Here is a 16463-nt window from a genome sequence, read left to right on the forward strand (position 1 = left end):
CCACAAGGGACCACAAGCGCCTGTCGCCAGGGACAAGCTCGCCCGTGGCCGGGGCCACAAGAACCGTCGCCAGGGCTGAGCTCGCCCGCGGTTGGGGCCACAAGGACCGCCGTCGGGGCCAGACCCGCCTTTGTCGAGGTCGTGTTCACCCGCGTTGGGAGCGTGCTCGCCGGGGCCGTGGCCGGAGCCGAGCTCGCCCTCACCGCCAGGGCCGCACCCCCACGCCAGATCCAACCTCGTTGTGCTCTCTCTCCATTCTCCTTCGATGGCATGCACAAATGGAAGAAAACGCCGTCGGTAGGGGATGGCTGCGTACCTAAGTTTTCTAGGGATAGAGGAGTCCCCAAATCTAGAGGAATATTCCTCTTTGCGGATGACTCTATCCCCAATGTCTCTCGGTCAAATACCAGAACGAAGTGGGATTTCCCACTTCATCCTTGTCCTGCTCCAGAACCAAACACTACCTTAATACTAGACGGTAAGGGCGACACTGCATTTGATTATGTTAAAAGGCGGCCAGAGGCTGCAAGAAAACAACAATGGGAACACTAGAATTATCTTGGATGCCAAGAAAGCGAACACGTCAGCAGGGCGCCGTCACCGTAGTGATGTGAATGTGATGAACCATCCAGCTCAGTTAGGAGTACGAGTAGTATATAGAGAGGGACAAAGAGAGAGAGATTCCGCCAGCAGCAGCAGCGGTCAGGTGCTGAACTCGGCCGGAGAAAGAAGCAGCGGCATGGCGACGATCCACGACCCCGAGTCCGGCCTTCTCCCTCGCCACCAGATGGATCTGGCTTCCCGCGTCTCCAAAAGCGACGAGTCCTTCCGGCGTAAGGCGGCACACAGGCCGCTCATCATCCAGAAGGTGCCGCAGAGCGTCCGGGACAGCCTCGAGGAGCGTTACTTCGTGCCGGACGTGGTCTCCATCGGCCCTTACCACCACCGCGCGAGGCCGCACCTTGTGGAGATGGAGGAGGTCAAGGAGGCCGTGGCGCACCAGTTCTGCCGTGCCGCGCTGCAGGACGACACGGCGGCCGTGTCGCGGTTCCTCGACGTGGTCACCCCGGTCTTGCCGGACGCACGGAGCTACTACGCCGACAGCTTTGACCACATCACCAACAACGATTTCGACTACATGATGGTCGTCGACGGCTGCTTCTTGCTCGCGGTGATGGCGATCCTCGCCAGGAAGTACCCTCAAGGGCTGGAGCACTCGTCCTGGACACACGGCCGCATGCTGCGGATCATGAAGGACATCCTGCTGTTCGAGAACCAGATCCCCTGGGCCGTGATGCGCAGGCTCATTGGGCTGTGGCGTGTCCCCGTCGTCGACGAGTTCGTTTCCAAGGTCCTCGCCTACTTCGACTTCGACGTCCATACCCACAATAAGCGGGGCGCTTTGACGACGACGACGCCGGCCGATAGCCGCGACGGCGGCAGGTCAACGGCGTGGGACGATCGTGTGAACCCAGTTCACCTTCTCGACCTCGTCTACCAGCGGCACCTGGGCCTGGGCGGACCTGCGCCGGAGGCCAACGGCGGCGCCATCAGGTACTGCGACTACGCTCGGCCTTTCGCGCACTTCACGTCGGCGGTGGAGCTCGCGGAGGCCGGCATCCACCTCCACGGCGGCGGCACGTGCCGCGTCAAGGACGTGAGAGTGGAGCCGCTGCTGCCAGCCGCGGCCACGCTCCGGTTCCGGATCGGCCACCTCGTCCTCCCGCAGCTCTCGCTCAGCTGGCTGCCGCGCTGCTGGCTCATCAACATGGTGGCGCTGGAGTGCGTGACGGACCGGTCCGACCGCAGCGGCGTGAGCTCCTACCTCGCCATCATCGGCTCCCTCATCCGCGGCGAGCGGGACGTGGAGGAGCTCCGGTCGAGGAGGATACTCTTCAGCACCATGAGCGACCGGCGGACCGTGGAGTTCTTCGAGGGCCTCCTTGACCCGCTGCCGCGGCAGGAGCTCTACCTCCAGACACTGGAGGAGATCGTGCGGCTCCGGAGCAGGAGGAGCATCAGGAGTGGCATGCACGCCGTCTACTACAGGAACAGGAGGATCATCCTGGCCGCCGCGCCACTGCTTAGCCTCCTCGTAGCAATCATCGGGATCGTGGTCACCAACTCAATCAAGCACAAGTAGCAGCCTGCAACTTGCAAGTTGTGATCGACGACTAAGGATTAGTTGACGGCCGGTGAGACAAGAAAAAGCTATTAAGTGCATGCATGTCAAATTGGCTAGTAGTTGTCTGAAACATCTAATATTATTCACTGCATCCTGCATAATCAAACTTGATCGACTTCGTTGTCGGTCTGCATAGTATATATGTATCTCTCTCTCTATATGTGTATATTCAGTCGTTGTGCATAAACAAACTTGATCGATCGACTTCGTTGTCGGTCTGCATAGTATATATGTATCTCTCTCTCTGTATGTGTATATTCAGTCGTTGTGCATAAACAAACTTGATCGATCGACTTCGTTGTCGGTCTGCATAGTATATATGTATCTCTCTCTCTATGTGTATATCCAGTCATTGTATTGGCATGTTTTTGTTTGGAAAAAAGTCTACTCCACCCCTCCAATTATGGGGGTGGTCTATATAACTCTCTCAACTATGAAACGGTCTGATTTACTCCCTGAACTTTCCAAAACCGTCTATTTTACCCCCCAGACGGTTTTCAGCGGCGATTTTGCTACAGTAACATGGGTTTTCCAATTAATCTAAAGCTACAGCAAAAACTTTGTACTAAAGCGTACTATATTATATATTCACTGTGTAGATCTACTCATGTGGAGTCCAACAAAATTAGATTTTCCATTTTATGATTTTTCTGTGATTTACTATGATTTTTCAAAGATTCAGCGGAAATAAGAAAAAAGACAAAACCCCTGCCACCGTAGCAAACCCGTCGTTACTGTAGCAAAACCACCGCTGAAAACCGCCTGGGGGTAAAATAGACGGTTTTGAAAAGTTCAGGGGGTAAATCAGACCGTTTCATAGTTGAGGGGGTTATGTAGACCACCCCCATAGTTGGGGGGTGGAGTAGACTTTTTCCTTTTTGTTTGTCTTTGTCATATACTTCGACGCTTCAATTCGTGCAGTAGCAATGCGGTATGAAGATGTTTTGACTTTTTTTTAGATATATTGTTTTTGCTATACACTTAAATACACACTATGTCTAGATATATAGTAACTATTAATAAAAGAAATGTTTTTAATTAAAGAAATATTTCTAGAAAAGGTAAGACATCTTATAATTTAGAACGAACGAAGGGAGTACATATACAGAGTAAACACAGCAGCCGCAGATCTATCGAGAGCCCTCGTCGTCGCCTGGTGGACCCTAGCCTCTAGGACGGCGGCTACTCATTGTTGGCTCCGCCCGGGGTGTGTGTCGAGTCATGACCATTCGTGCGCTACGGCGAAGGTGGGAGATGCAGCAGCTAGCGCGCCTTGTGAACCAAACTAGATGGTACCATTGTGCATGTAAAAGCTGCAAGCTCGCTTGATTGCAGAGTTGCATACGCTAACTATCGATGTTTGAAAGATCTCTCATCCTGTTTAATGAGATGAGATGGACATTTGTGTGCACTGATGTGATTGATGACTAACAGCCCTGTTGCTTTGGTGAGGAGATGATACTGACATAGGATCAAACAAGTCCAATCTCCCTATATTATATATACATATACCTAACACACTCATATTCTAAAGGCATACAACCACAGAGCTACAGAAGACCCAACAATCACATTCTATTAATTAACCAGAGTCCTACGGACGGACGAGAGGACAGACAGAGACTAAAATGCTCCTCCCAGCCAATGAAATCTGCCTAAGAATGAAACATTTTTTTGACCGAAACAAGCAGGGGAGCCCCCTACCTATATTTTTTTTTCTTTTTCCACTAAATGAAAGAATTGTATTTACAGTATTTACATAAAGCAAAAGAAGGAAGATTACAAGGCTTCCAGGACCCAAAGCAAAACAATCAAAGTCATGAAGTATAGCTATCTCTCCAGATTGTGAGGGGGGTCTGCCTTTTTGAATTGGCCTTAGTGCACACTAGGCCAAGCTCCTCTTTGAATCTCCTTTTCCATAACAATGAAACATATGACCAAGCAATTAAAAAAGAATATGGAAAAAATGATCAGCAGCAATCGATAGACTTAATAGTCCTGTCACTACTGCAAATTACTGATAATGTCATAATCAACAGTCGTTGTGTTTCATTTAAGACAACTGTCTCTAGAGTCTAGATGCACTTCAATTATCCCAGACTAAAGTAAGAACAAATCCACTACTAACAAAAAGGGGAGAAAAGAACAAAGAAATACAGCTCCACTGATCTCCATTGCTGTCAGACGACCGAAGACTCCCTAGATGGCCATGATATCACCACAGATGCGCATGAATAGGATGGATCCAGCGAAAAGACCAAGAACCTTTGCTATCTTCTGTACAAGCAAAAGAAGATGAAAGAAAACAGAGCATTAGTAATTATAGAGTTTCTCAGTAAAAAAGAACAACCACAAACATGAAAATAAAATTCAGGTTTATTTAGTTGACAAATGGGTTATATGGCAGAAACAAAGATAACCATGGTTTTCTGCAACAATGATGACAGATGAATAGAACCTATATTTTTTGTAATTTATACTACAACCAAGATCTATTTCTATTTGATTAAGAAATGGGTTATGTCTAGGTACCACCTTCACCGAGGTGAAGGGAAAGCTGGGGAGCTTGTCCCATACAGGAGAATAGAATGTGAGTGGATACTAAACATAGCGTTTTGAGAATGAAAGGGAGAAAGAGCATTCCCTTGCCCTTGGGTTCTATTTACAGAGGAGGTGAGAGAATGCATCTTCCTCCCTTATGTTTATGAATTTAGATGAAGGTCCTTAAATTTATTATTAGACGTTGGGCCTTTTTACATGGAGTGAGGTTGGCACAGCCGCCCCTACCCCCAACACCAAGGTCTATTTCATTGAGAAATGGGTTATATGCCAGAAGCAAAGATAACCAGGGTTTTTTGTCGTTACTGATGTATATATAAAAAAACCAATATTAAAAGAGTCGCTCCCACACCAAGGTGAGCCTGATTTAGGGTGTGTTTAGTTGGGGGTTGAAAATTTTTGGGTGTCACATCGGATGTGTTGGAAGGATGTCGGGAGGGGTTTTTGGATACTAATAAAAAAATAAATTATAGAACCCATCAGGAAACTGCGAGACGAATCTAATGATACTAATTAATCGGCCATTAGCACATGTGGGTACTGTAGCACTTAAGACTTTTCATGGACTAATTAAGCTTAAAAGATTCGTCTCGCGATTTTGCCGAGAACTGTGCAATTAGTTTTTTTTTTCGTCTACATTTAGTACTCCATACATGTGTCGAAACATGCTCTTTTACTGTAGGAGGCAAAAAAAAATTTGAAAACTAAACAGGGCCTTAAGTCAATTCATTGGCATATGAGAGAGACACACCTGAACCCAAGGAGCTACAGAAATAGCAAATCCAGGAAGGCACAAGTTAATAAGCTAGGAGTGCGTTCGGCTGGCTGGACCGCCGCTCGGCTGGGGCTGGGGCGCGCACTCACAAGAACACTGTTCGCATAAACAGTGTTCTCAGCCAGAACAGTATTTTCCTCTCACAACAATCAGCCGGAACAGTATTTTGGTTTATTTTTCAGTCCTGCGGAACACTCCCTAGAGCTCACTCTACACGCAACCCAACAGTATACTAGTTCACACAACATTTATTTAATATATCACCCCTAAAAGATACACAAGAGGGCAGACTGTCACCTTACAAATATCCAAGTACATAAAATATAGAGCCTCAATGTTGAAAGTAAGGAACTCCAAAAAAAAAAGGGGGGGGGGGGGGGGTCCAGAGAACGGAGCTTGTGTTAATTTGATCCATGACACTAACAACAAACACATTAACCACGAACACGAACTGCAGCAACTTAATTCCGCCAATTTCCTCAATAACCTAATTACGTTGCAGGACTGTCACATACACAAGAAATTTTCCAATAAGGATCGACTTTACATCAAAGCACAATCTAAGATGACTATCTGTGCAAGCAAATTAGTGAGACAACTATACTCAGCAATCAGTTGCACAACTAATACAGCAGATATGCAGGAGAAATAAAACAAGAAGTCTAAGACAACTCAATCCTAGTCTTTTACCAACAAAGGCAGGGAGATCAGTCGCCTCTCGTCTTAATTAAGCGTGCTCCCCAACGTTGCAGATTATATTAAACCAAAAAACTCCTACAATCTACCATTGCCACCCCCCAAGTTCACAATTGCGACGGCATCGCGAACCGTGAATCGTTGGTACAAAGTCAAGAATTAAGGCGAAGTGCGACAAAAAAAAAGGGTGTGAGATGAGGGGCGCTCACGTTGTTTTGGGCCCTTTTCCTCTCGTCGTAGAGCTGAGAGTACAGGAACACGGTGACCTTGTCCCACGCCTCCGCCACCGCTGCAGCTGGCCCCGCCATGATACCGCTCTCCGATCGCCCTCCGCCTCTTCTCCGGTGGGTTCTTGTAGGGTTTTGTTTTCGCCCCTGCCGATGAGTTCTTTCTTGCGCTAAGTTGCGTCGGGCGGCGGCGGCTGCGAGTTAAAAAGCGGTCGAGAGGACTCGAGGTAGAGCGGTTGACCGTCTCCGGCACGAGAAGATCGGTAAGCACCGCCAACGCCGCCGCCATTTCCTAGGTATGTACGCCTCTCGTTGTTGAGTCTCAAGGACGGCGCGGTTGACGACGGGGAGCGCGCGTGCGTGCAGGGCACGACGACGACGGTGTTCCCGCTGGGGAGCCGGGCCCGCGGGCGGCGACGACGAGCGGCGGCAAGAAGGCGCCGGTGAAGCTGCTGACGAACGTGGAGAAGCTGCGGCTGCTGACGAAGGCGGAGCGCGCGGGCCTGCTGTCGGCGGCGGAGCGCGCGGGGCTGTCGCTGTCGGCGGTGGAGCGGCTGGGCCTGCTGTCCAAGGCGGAGGAGCTGGGCGCGCTGTCGGCGGCCGCGGACCCGGGCACGCCGGGGGCGCTGCTGGCGCTCGCGCTCCCGCTGCTGGCCGCGGGCCCCGCCGTGTCGTGTACCTCGTCCCCGAGGAGCAGGCGTGGCAGGTGGCGCTGCAGGCCGTCGCCGCGTCCACGTTCGTGTCCAGGCTGCAGGGCTCCTCCAGCTGACCAACGCGTTTGCATCTGCAGCCGGCCGGATTAGCAGGGCATTGCTCTATATATGATTGTAACATGATTTTGTGTGGATTCTGTGCTCCCGTCAGGATAAATGGGATGGATATGTAGCTGTGAGAGTGTGAGACACGCACCGTACGTGCACGTTATTATTTGTAGCGAGCTGAAGAGGTGATTGTGTCAAGCCTTGCTTTGCCAACAAAGGAGAACACGATGGTAGAGTGAGGGTATTCTTCTTTCTTGGGGAAATACCTTGCCTCACCTTGCATGGCAAGGTGTCGGTGTGTTGGGTAGTCTTAGAGCAGTCCCAACCAAAGCGACAGAAAAAAGTCTAGGGCCTTGTTTAGATTGGGGTTAGGAATTAGTATTTGACACTGTAGCATTTTTGTTTGTATTTGATAATTATTATCCAATCATGGTCTAATTAGGCTTAAAAGATTCGTCTCGTAATTTACAATCAAACTATGTAATTAGTTATTTTTTATCACATTTAATACTCCATGCATGTGTCCAAAGATTTGATGTGATGGAGAGAGTGAAAAAACTTGCAATCTAAACAAGACTCACATGACTTTCCATAAATATTGCGTCTATTTCTCTCTCTTCCATATATATATGCTATGCACCTTAAGTTTTTATACCCCCGCGGTGGAGAGGAGATGGGAGGCCCCGGCGTGGGTCATCTCGGGACCAAAGTTACATGATCGTGCGTCATTTCAGGATGGAACTTTTCAGTGGGAAGATTGGGAGCCTTATCTCTTCCCTGCATGTGTAGTGAAGCATGGCTTGTGTGTTGAAGGTTGGGAGCCTTATCCCTTCCCTGCATATTTGTAGTGTAGCTTTTTGTTGAAGCTAACAACTTTGTTAGTTTGGATTGGCGGTGGTATTAGAAAGCATGCAAGTGCTCGGTAGCAATTGGATCTGACCTTTTTCCTACTAAATTAACATCTTGCTCGAGTGAATTGTTCTTCGATCTCCTTGAATGAAGTCTGTACTATCGCCCATGCAAGTCAAGTTTTTTTTTTCTGTAAACAATAGGGGTTTGAGGGCTCCCCTCCTGTTTTTTTTTCCAAATAAAAGTTTGTTCCCTCCCATGCTTGGGACTTGGCATTGTTCTTCTAACAGTTCGGGCTCCAGCCCCTCCTGATTTCTTAAAAAAACATCTAAATGGACAATCTCTAATCTTATGAGCTCATCACAATCCAAATTGGCATTTCCTATTACCGGATTGAGTTCTTTCCATTGATAGTCTTCCACCGTGGAAGAAGAAAAAGAAGAAGAAATGGGTGGCGGTGGGGGCGAGGACACAAAATAAAGAAAAAATGGATTTTATATCGAAGCTGTAGAATTGGGTGAGATCTAAAACTTTATATTTTGTGCCTTTTTATTTGAGATCATTTATGGACCTAAATATACATTTTAGTTCTCCATTTTTGGAAATAAAAATTTTAAAATTTTCAACCGACCTGATATGAAGACACACAATATACCGAAGTTATAGTGCTCGACAAAGAACTAGATCGTAGTTGAAACATTTTTTTTTATTTGAGACCGTTTAGGGTGAAATATCTAACACAATATTCGTAGAAGTAGGATGGACCTTTAGTTTGATCTTTTCACACAAGTGAATGGAGTAGATTTAATTATGGCAAGGTTTTAATTTTGAATTTTTAGAGTCCAATCCATATCCTCTCGAGTTATTCGGTCCTTTCACAAAGGCATATTCTTCACGGTGAATAAAAATTTGTACCGCTGTCAAAAACGTGCCTAGCATATATAGCAAATGCTTGTGTTTACTGGATCCGACAGCATAACAGATTGCAGTTGTTCTTGATTGAGTTGAGGTAGGGGACCTGTTTCGTGAAATTACCTCTTTGGCACGGCTTCGGCGGGCTCCGGCTCCTGCATGTAGTAGGGTGTCGGCCGGTGCCTACAAGAGCCGGAGCCGTGGAGCCAGAAAAACGAGTTTCTCCAGCTCCGGGTGTGTAGTGAGAGAGCAAAGGAGATGAGTGAAAAAGGGTTCCGGTAAACAGTAGACAGGTGTTAGCTGCTGGGCGGCCGACAGACCGAAGCCAGAGCCGCTGAAGCCCTGCCAAAGAGGACCTAAGCTTCACTACTAACAATTTTTGAGTGTTGATTGTACTCTCACTCGACACTCCGCGCCTGACAGCAGCTTCCCGCCCAGCCCAGGATTGGCAGGGCCGGACACCTAATATTCCCACGGGCCCGATCCGGCGATCCGGGCTGCGTCCGTCTCAAGATTTCCGTCGCTCGCCTGCGCCCGGCGCTCCCAAGTCCCCAACGAACCAGGAATCCAATGGAAGCCCGTCTGGGCCTCGCAGGGGAACTTCGGCCTAGATCGACTAGCTTTTCCCGCTTGGGCCTTGCGCAGGCCTCCAGTTTCTAAAAAAAAACTGTCCAGGCCTCCAGGGAGGGTGCCGCTGCCGTCAGCCCGTCACCGGCCGCCGTTGATCTGCTCCAGGGCGCCGCCGGCGGCCATCTGGTCGAGGGCGCCGCATCCGGTATCTCTGCTGCGGCTTGCCACCGTCAGCCAGGGTCAGTGCAGTGCGGGTATGGCTTGCCTGCCGCCTCTTATATCTGTCTATTTCTCGTGAAAATCAAACAGATATTGGCTTGCGGCTTGTTCCTGTGTGGGGATTTAATGAGTGCGTGTTCGCAAATTTTGGAAATCTGGCTACTGTAGTACTTTTATTTTTATTTGACAATTAGTGTTCAATCATGGACTAATTAGGTTCAAAACGTTCGTCTCGTAATTTCCAACCAAACTGTACAATTAGTTTTTTTTTCGTCTACATTTAATGCTTAATGCACGTATCGCAAAATGGACTAAAATGAACTAAAAAGTGTTGGGGACACCCATGCCTCTCATTAATTGCTCTCTCTCTATTTTAGTCTATTTTAATTAAAGAAACTAAACACCACTTTAGTCTACTTTTAGTTCATGGACTAAAGTGGATTAAAACTTTTAGTCCATAGACTAGAGAACCAAATAGGACATAATTTCTTGTTCTTGAGGTCCTTGCTGCAAAAACATCAAGTTTTATACAGTCGTTGTGCGCACTAGCCCCTTTCCACAGACAAGAAGACCTTGAAGTCATCGATGTGTGGTATCACCCTTGTCCTCTCCAGTGACCGCCTCGTCATCGTTCCCTGTGCCACTGCAGCTGCCGCTGCATCGGAGATCCAGCACTCCCGCGAGGTATGTTACTGCACCCTCCACAACCTCCCAAACCTTCAGTTAAACGCCAGCCATACACTAAACCTTAGCACCTTAGGTTGATTTGCTGCTTTCACTTAACTGCAGAGGAAGGGCCTGCCAGATGAGCTGAAGGAGGCCCTGCGCCGGCGAGGTCCTGATAGTGTAGGCTACGAAAGTCGCCGCCTTCTCGCTGATGGCACGGTTGTTGGTGAGTGGTGACTCTATATGCACAGGACTTTGGTTGAATCTAAGTATTTTCTTATAGGTTGTCGTGCGTTGCAGTTAGTGATGGCTGCAATGATGGAGTTGAGGGTAAAGGCAGTGTGACTCTGGTGTTGCTGATTTGTTCTTCATCGGGGCAACACTGCATCTTATGGGAGCTAAGCTGGTTTCGCAGCCACTGGTGGCCCCCACTGGAAGTGTCGTAATGCCCTTGAGCTTGATGTAAAGTTGCTTCTTTTTATTTCTTCACAAATTATTGTCCTGTGGTGATATATGCTGATCAAATTAAAAGGGCGTACTCAGTGCAGAGAGCTCCCGCTCTGTGCGGGGTCTGGGGAAGGGTGTTAGTGGCAAGCCTTACCCTCGCCTGTGCAATGCGAGGAGACCGCGACTCGAACCCGGGACCTTCCGGTCGCAGGCAGTAAGACTCTACCGCTTGCACCAGGCCCCCCCTTCATATATGCTGATCAAATTAATGAAATTATTTCGTCTAAGGTGAGATATATGGAGGAATTCAGGTTGCAGATGATGAGAACAATACCCAAGCTCTTTTTACCTCTCTGGAATCTTGTTGTTCATGTGATTGCCATGCTCTTGGTAGAGATAAAACATGTCCTTGTTGTGGGAGTGGTGCCAAATCAGTTTTGCAACTCCTTTCCACAATCAAAGGTCCATGGGCTTTGATATACTGGCAGGCAGGTAATTTTTATGATTGTGATCTTTGCAATCTGTTGGAGGTTCATCTTTCTAACACCCAAGCCATCTTGAACTTCCAGATGAAGACAAATACGATTTGGTTTGGCCGGGATGCATTTGGAAGAAGAAGCCTCTTAGTACATTGGCCCACAGCTGATGATTCTCACTTCATATTATCATCAGTATCACCCCCTTCACTTGCAAAGAATCACTCTGGTAAGATATGCTTAACTTTCAGGTGGATCTTTGCAGTAAGCTATGGTTTTGTCTGTGCTTAAGTTTTTTGTTTCTTTACATGCTTTAAATAGTGATAACTCTTATTCAGTTTTCACAAATTCAATCTTGTGTTTGTGGTCTTTTCCTCTGCTACAGATCCAATAGTAAATGATTTTGTGTCAGATCGTGACATGTCTAACCATACTGGAGCTAGCTACTGGGAAGAGCTTCCTTGTGGGATATACAGCATCCATATGAAAGACATTGGAAAATATGGTGCACGCATGAAGGAAAGGTGGATTGTGGAAGTTAACACACATAAATGGATGGCTTCTTCATTGAATGAATTGATTAAATGGGAGAGGAAACTTACAGTTCCTACCATGGAGAACAATTCTGTTTACAGAGGGAACCATCAGTTGTCTCAGAGCTTCATAAGCTCAAGAGAAGCTGAAGAAAATGCGAATAATGGGATTACAAAGGCAGATCTCCTGTCAGATTCTAGTTTATGTGAAGCAAATTGCATAACACAGTCAGGTACATGAAACATTTACTACTGAAATTTCATAATTGAATTGTCTCAAAGAGTTGCTTATACTGATATATTGTTTATGTTGATATGTACATTCAGCACATAGAGTATTGGTTGCATTAAGGGAATCTATATTGCTGCGGACTAAAATGAACACACTCTTTCAGGTTGGCATACATGTCAAGTTTTAATTTCTTAATGCTGCTCTGTAATACCTATGGTCGTTTAACAACTCCACCTGCGTAATTAATTAATCAGGACCTTCTTTACTGAAAATGGTTACATCTTTCTTCATGTTCCATTACTTGCTAGTATACATCAGGTTATACTGAGTTCTTTCATGTGGACAAATAAATTTGAGGATGAAGAGTCAGCCCCAATAGCAGTCCTCTTCTCCGGTGGCTTAGACTCCATGATACTTGCAGCATTGCTAGACCAGTGCATTGATTCCAAATGTAAGTCCCGACTATTAATTTTACTCTGTTGCATTCAAGCTTTCAAAGTTCTTATATATTATATAGATTTGCTGCTAGAAGATTATGTTCTTCATCTCTATCCCTAAACTTGAATATTTAAGTAAAGCTAATAAAGATTTCCAACAGGGACAATTGATTTATTAAATGTCAGTTTTGATGGGCAGCTTGCCACTGATAGGATTTCTGCAATAGCAGGACTGAAGGAGCTTCAGAGGATATCTCTGTGCCGGAGGTGATTTGGCTTCTGAACTTGCTGTGTTCTTAGCCCCAATAGCTTGTATGATCTAGCACTAAATGTATTTGATTTTGTTTAATCATACCTATCTTCATATTCTCCATAGTAATTGCACTTGAAGAATGATGATACCTGCACCTAATTTCCTTTTTGGGCGAATGAAATTCCTACTATACCCTTATGAGTTCCTTGTCCATTATGATGTTTCATGTTCTTTGCTACGATGCACTCTTGCATCTTTACTTGTATGCTTTTCTGGCTATCCATGCAAGTTTGTAATTCATTTTAGTTTTCAGTTTAGCTATAAATGCTGTGTTGGAAGGGTGGGCCTAGTGCAAGCGGTAGAGTCTTACCACCTGTGACCGTAAGGTCCCGGGTTCGAGTCGCGGTCCCCTCGTATTGCACAGGCGAGGGTAAGGCTTGCCACTAACACCCTTCCCCAGACCCCGCGCAGAGCGGGAGCTCTCTGCACTGGGTACGCCCTTTATAAATGTTGTGTTGCACTGTGACTTTAAGCTGAAATAGTTGTTTTATTGTCCCTGTGTTCTTAAATTGCAGATGGCATCTTATTGAGATTGACACTGCTTTGACAGACTTGAAAGGGGAAAGTGAACATGTGATGTCACTCATACACCCTTCAAACACCTATATGATGTGTATCCTTTTATTAAAGCCTTATATGTTCATTCCATTGCTTCCCCATAACATAACATTAGATAACATGCCACATATATTGTTTGTGCACTTGCACTCTGTTTACATGTTTGTGGATTTGGGGTTTTGGAATGGTAACATAAACTTGAAATTTTGTCTATTACCACCTCCATTCCAAATTTCAGTTAACTTTGGTTTTGTGACCAAGTTTATAGAAAAATGCACCAGCATCTGTACTGTCAAAATTGTTTCATTAAATTCTCCATGGAATATTTTTTTGAAAGTGTGTTTATTTGAACTTGTAGATGTTAATATACTTTTTCTAAAAACCTGGTCAAAGTTAGAGGTTTGACATAGGACAATGCCAAAGTGAACTATAATTTGGAACAGAGAGTGTAACTCATGATAGAGTTATCAAAGTTGAATCATTCGATCTGTTCTACAGGATTTGAACATTGGTATTGCTCTCTGGTTGGCTGCTGGTGGGGATGGTTGGGTGGATGGAAGTACATGTCGTATGCAAGACGGTGCTCGCTATAAGTACAGGTCGAGATCTATAGACCTTATAGTGGGTTCTGGGGCTGATGAGCAGTGTGCTGGTTATGGTAGACATCGGACTAAATATAGGCTTGGAGGGTATGTCCGTACATCAGTTTGATTTGCTGTACTTAGTATGATGGATATCAATTAAATTGTTCAAGCACTGTAATGGTAAGAATCCTATTAATTAAGCTTTTATGCTGCTATTTAGGTGGAACACATTGGATCAGGAGATAAGACTAGATGTGCACAGAATATGGAAAAGGAATATGGGAAGAGATGATAGGTGCATATCTGATCATGGCAAGGAGGTAAGCTGTCTTTCCTTGGATTATGAATCTGAATGCCTAGTATTTTCAGTTATGGCTTTATTTTTTGGCTCTCTAATGTGTACTACTGTACATCCTGTAGGCCCGTTTCCCATTTCTTGATGAGAACGTGATAAAAACTTTGTTGGAAATTCCATTATGGGAAATTGCTAAACTTGATGAACCTGTTGGAAAGGGTGACTAGAAGATATTGAGGTTTGCACATAATTTGCCTAATTGCCTTACTTCGAGTAGAAGTTTTTGCATTGTATGCTAGTTTGCATTGCAAATTAACATATACTTGCTGAGTGCATCAGTTGTGTGGATGGAATGGTATTGTATAATGACACAGTTGCCAGGGTGGCAAATGAGTGCAACTGTTGCAAAATTACCTTGAGAAATATCGAAATCTAAGGCTGATTTGGTGATGGATTGCAGTTCTTTTTGTTACATGCTTAATAGTTGGCTAATGACAATCACCATGTCCTATTTATGTAGGTTGCAAGGCTGCTGGGCCTACAAGAAGCCGCTCTTCAGCCGAAGCGTGTGATCCAGGTGCATATTCTAACCAGATACTTGACCTTAGTTGGTAAAAATACCTAACAATTAATAAAATCCTTGAAAAAATAGTGGTAAAAAGTACCCAATTATTAACAAAATCTAGGAGTATTGACTAACAAGAGGCAAAGCATCTTGGATAGTTACTCCCCGATAAAGTTGCAACACCATCTCTGCTTAAACATCTGATACATGCTAGTGCCATAATAATTATAGCCAGCATCATTTTCATTACTACATCACAAGCAGTTTTCGCATACAAGCTTGCACCTGATACCACTTCCATCCAATACTTTTACGCAGTTTGGATCAAGGATAGCGAGGGAGTCGAACCGGCAGAACTTCGGCAGCAACAGAGCCGCGAACCAGGCATCAGCAGGCAGCGTGCAGATTCACCAGCATATGCAATGAGCCAATGACAGCACGCTGTGGGTAGCATGTCCATTAACAGTTTACAGCCCCCGGGAGGAAGCTGATGAACACGTTTCTGCAATGGCGCGTTCACCAGAGTCCAGCTTCTCCAATGGCGTCGAAGCTCTGCAGGCCACACGCCAGCCATTTCTCACCAATCAGCCATGAACACGTTTTAGCCGCACCTGGTTTGGTTCTGTAGAGCTTATTTGTTGGATGGAGCATCATTGTTTGTTGTCACGGACCATCACAATTCACACATGCTAGTATGCTACTATCCGTTGTCCCTGTCTCTCTCAGGCTTAGCCTCTGAGGCTGTGTTTAGTTCGCAAAATAAAAGTTTTTTGGTCGGATGTTTCGGGATGTCGGAAAGTGTTTTCGAATACTAATAAAAAAACTAATTACATAGCTCGTCTGGAAACTGCGAGATGAATTTATTAAGCCTAATTAATCCATCATTAGAGTATGTTAGTACTGTAACACTTATGGCTAATTATGGACTAATTATTCTTAAAACATTCGTCTCGATTTTTAATCAAACTGTGCAATTAGTTTTTTTTCGTCTATATTTAATATTTTATGCATGTGCCGCAAGATTCGATGGGATAGTTTGGGGTGAAAATTTTTAGGAGTTATATATATATATATTGTCCTGATTCTGATCTGGACCGCTGGGCCTGGCCAATAATTCCGGATGGTGTAAAACGAAAGGATCCTCGGTTAGAAATTAGTATTTGATATTGTAGTATTTTTTGTTTGTATTTGACAATTATTATCTAATTATGGTCTAACTTCTCGTAATTTACATTCAAATTGTATAATTAGTTTTTTTTTATCTATATTTAATACTCCATATATATATATCTAAAAATTTAATGTGATAAAAAAAAAGTAAAAAAACTTGCAATCTAAAAAAGCCCACGTTGGAAAAAGTCCACAACGCGAGTGGCGCGTCCAATCGAATGGCCACGTATGCGTGCGCCCTCCTTGCTCCGCGCACCCCGCCTGGCGCACACGCGAATCCACTCCAGCCCACCCACCGCCACCGCCGCCGCCTCTATAAAAGATGAGACCTGCCCCCCGGCCACCACCATCTCCCCTTCGCCTCCCCGTCTCTCCCCCGCCTACCCACCCCAGCAGCATCCCCTCGGTTTCCCGCCCAATCTACCGCGCGCTCG

At 45.7% G+C, this 16463-nt stretch overlaps 1 protein-coding gene and 2 pseudogenes across 1 annotated transcript; all 3 read left to right on the plus strand.

The window, feature by feature from the left end:
* Window positions 1-739: 739 nt before the first annotated feature.
* On the plus strand, window positions 740-2143 carry LOC136503728 (UPF0481 protein At3g47200-like). Its single transcript, XM_066498716.1, has one exon. The coding sequence runs from the start codon at window positions 740-742 to the stop codon at window positions 2141-2143; it is 1404 nt and encodes a 467-aa protein (XP_066354813.1).
* Window positions 2144-6521: 4378 nt separating this feature from the next.
* Window positions 6522-7211, plus strand: LOC136503729 (uncharacterized; annotated as a pseudogene).
* Window positions 7212-9677: 2466 nt separating this feature from the next.
* LOC136504220 (uncharacterized) lies at window positions 9678-15640 on the plus strand (annotated as a pseudogene).
* Window positions 15641-16463: the final 823 nt, after the last annotated feature.

Source organism: Miscanthus floridulus, chromosome 14 (assembly GCF_019320115.1).
Source record: "Miscanthus floridulus cultivar M001 chromosome 14, ASM1932011v1, whole genome shotgun sequence".
Lineage (NCBI taxonomy): Eukaryota > Viridiplantae > Streptophyta > Magnoliopsida > Poales > Poaceae > Miscanthus > Miscanthus floridulus.

What these genes read in the sequence shown, in the direction of transcription:
- LOC136503728 (XM_066498716.1), top strand. Translation starts at nt 740, where the DNA reads ATGGCGACGATCCACGACCCCGAGTCCGGCCTTCTCCCTCGCCACCAG.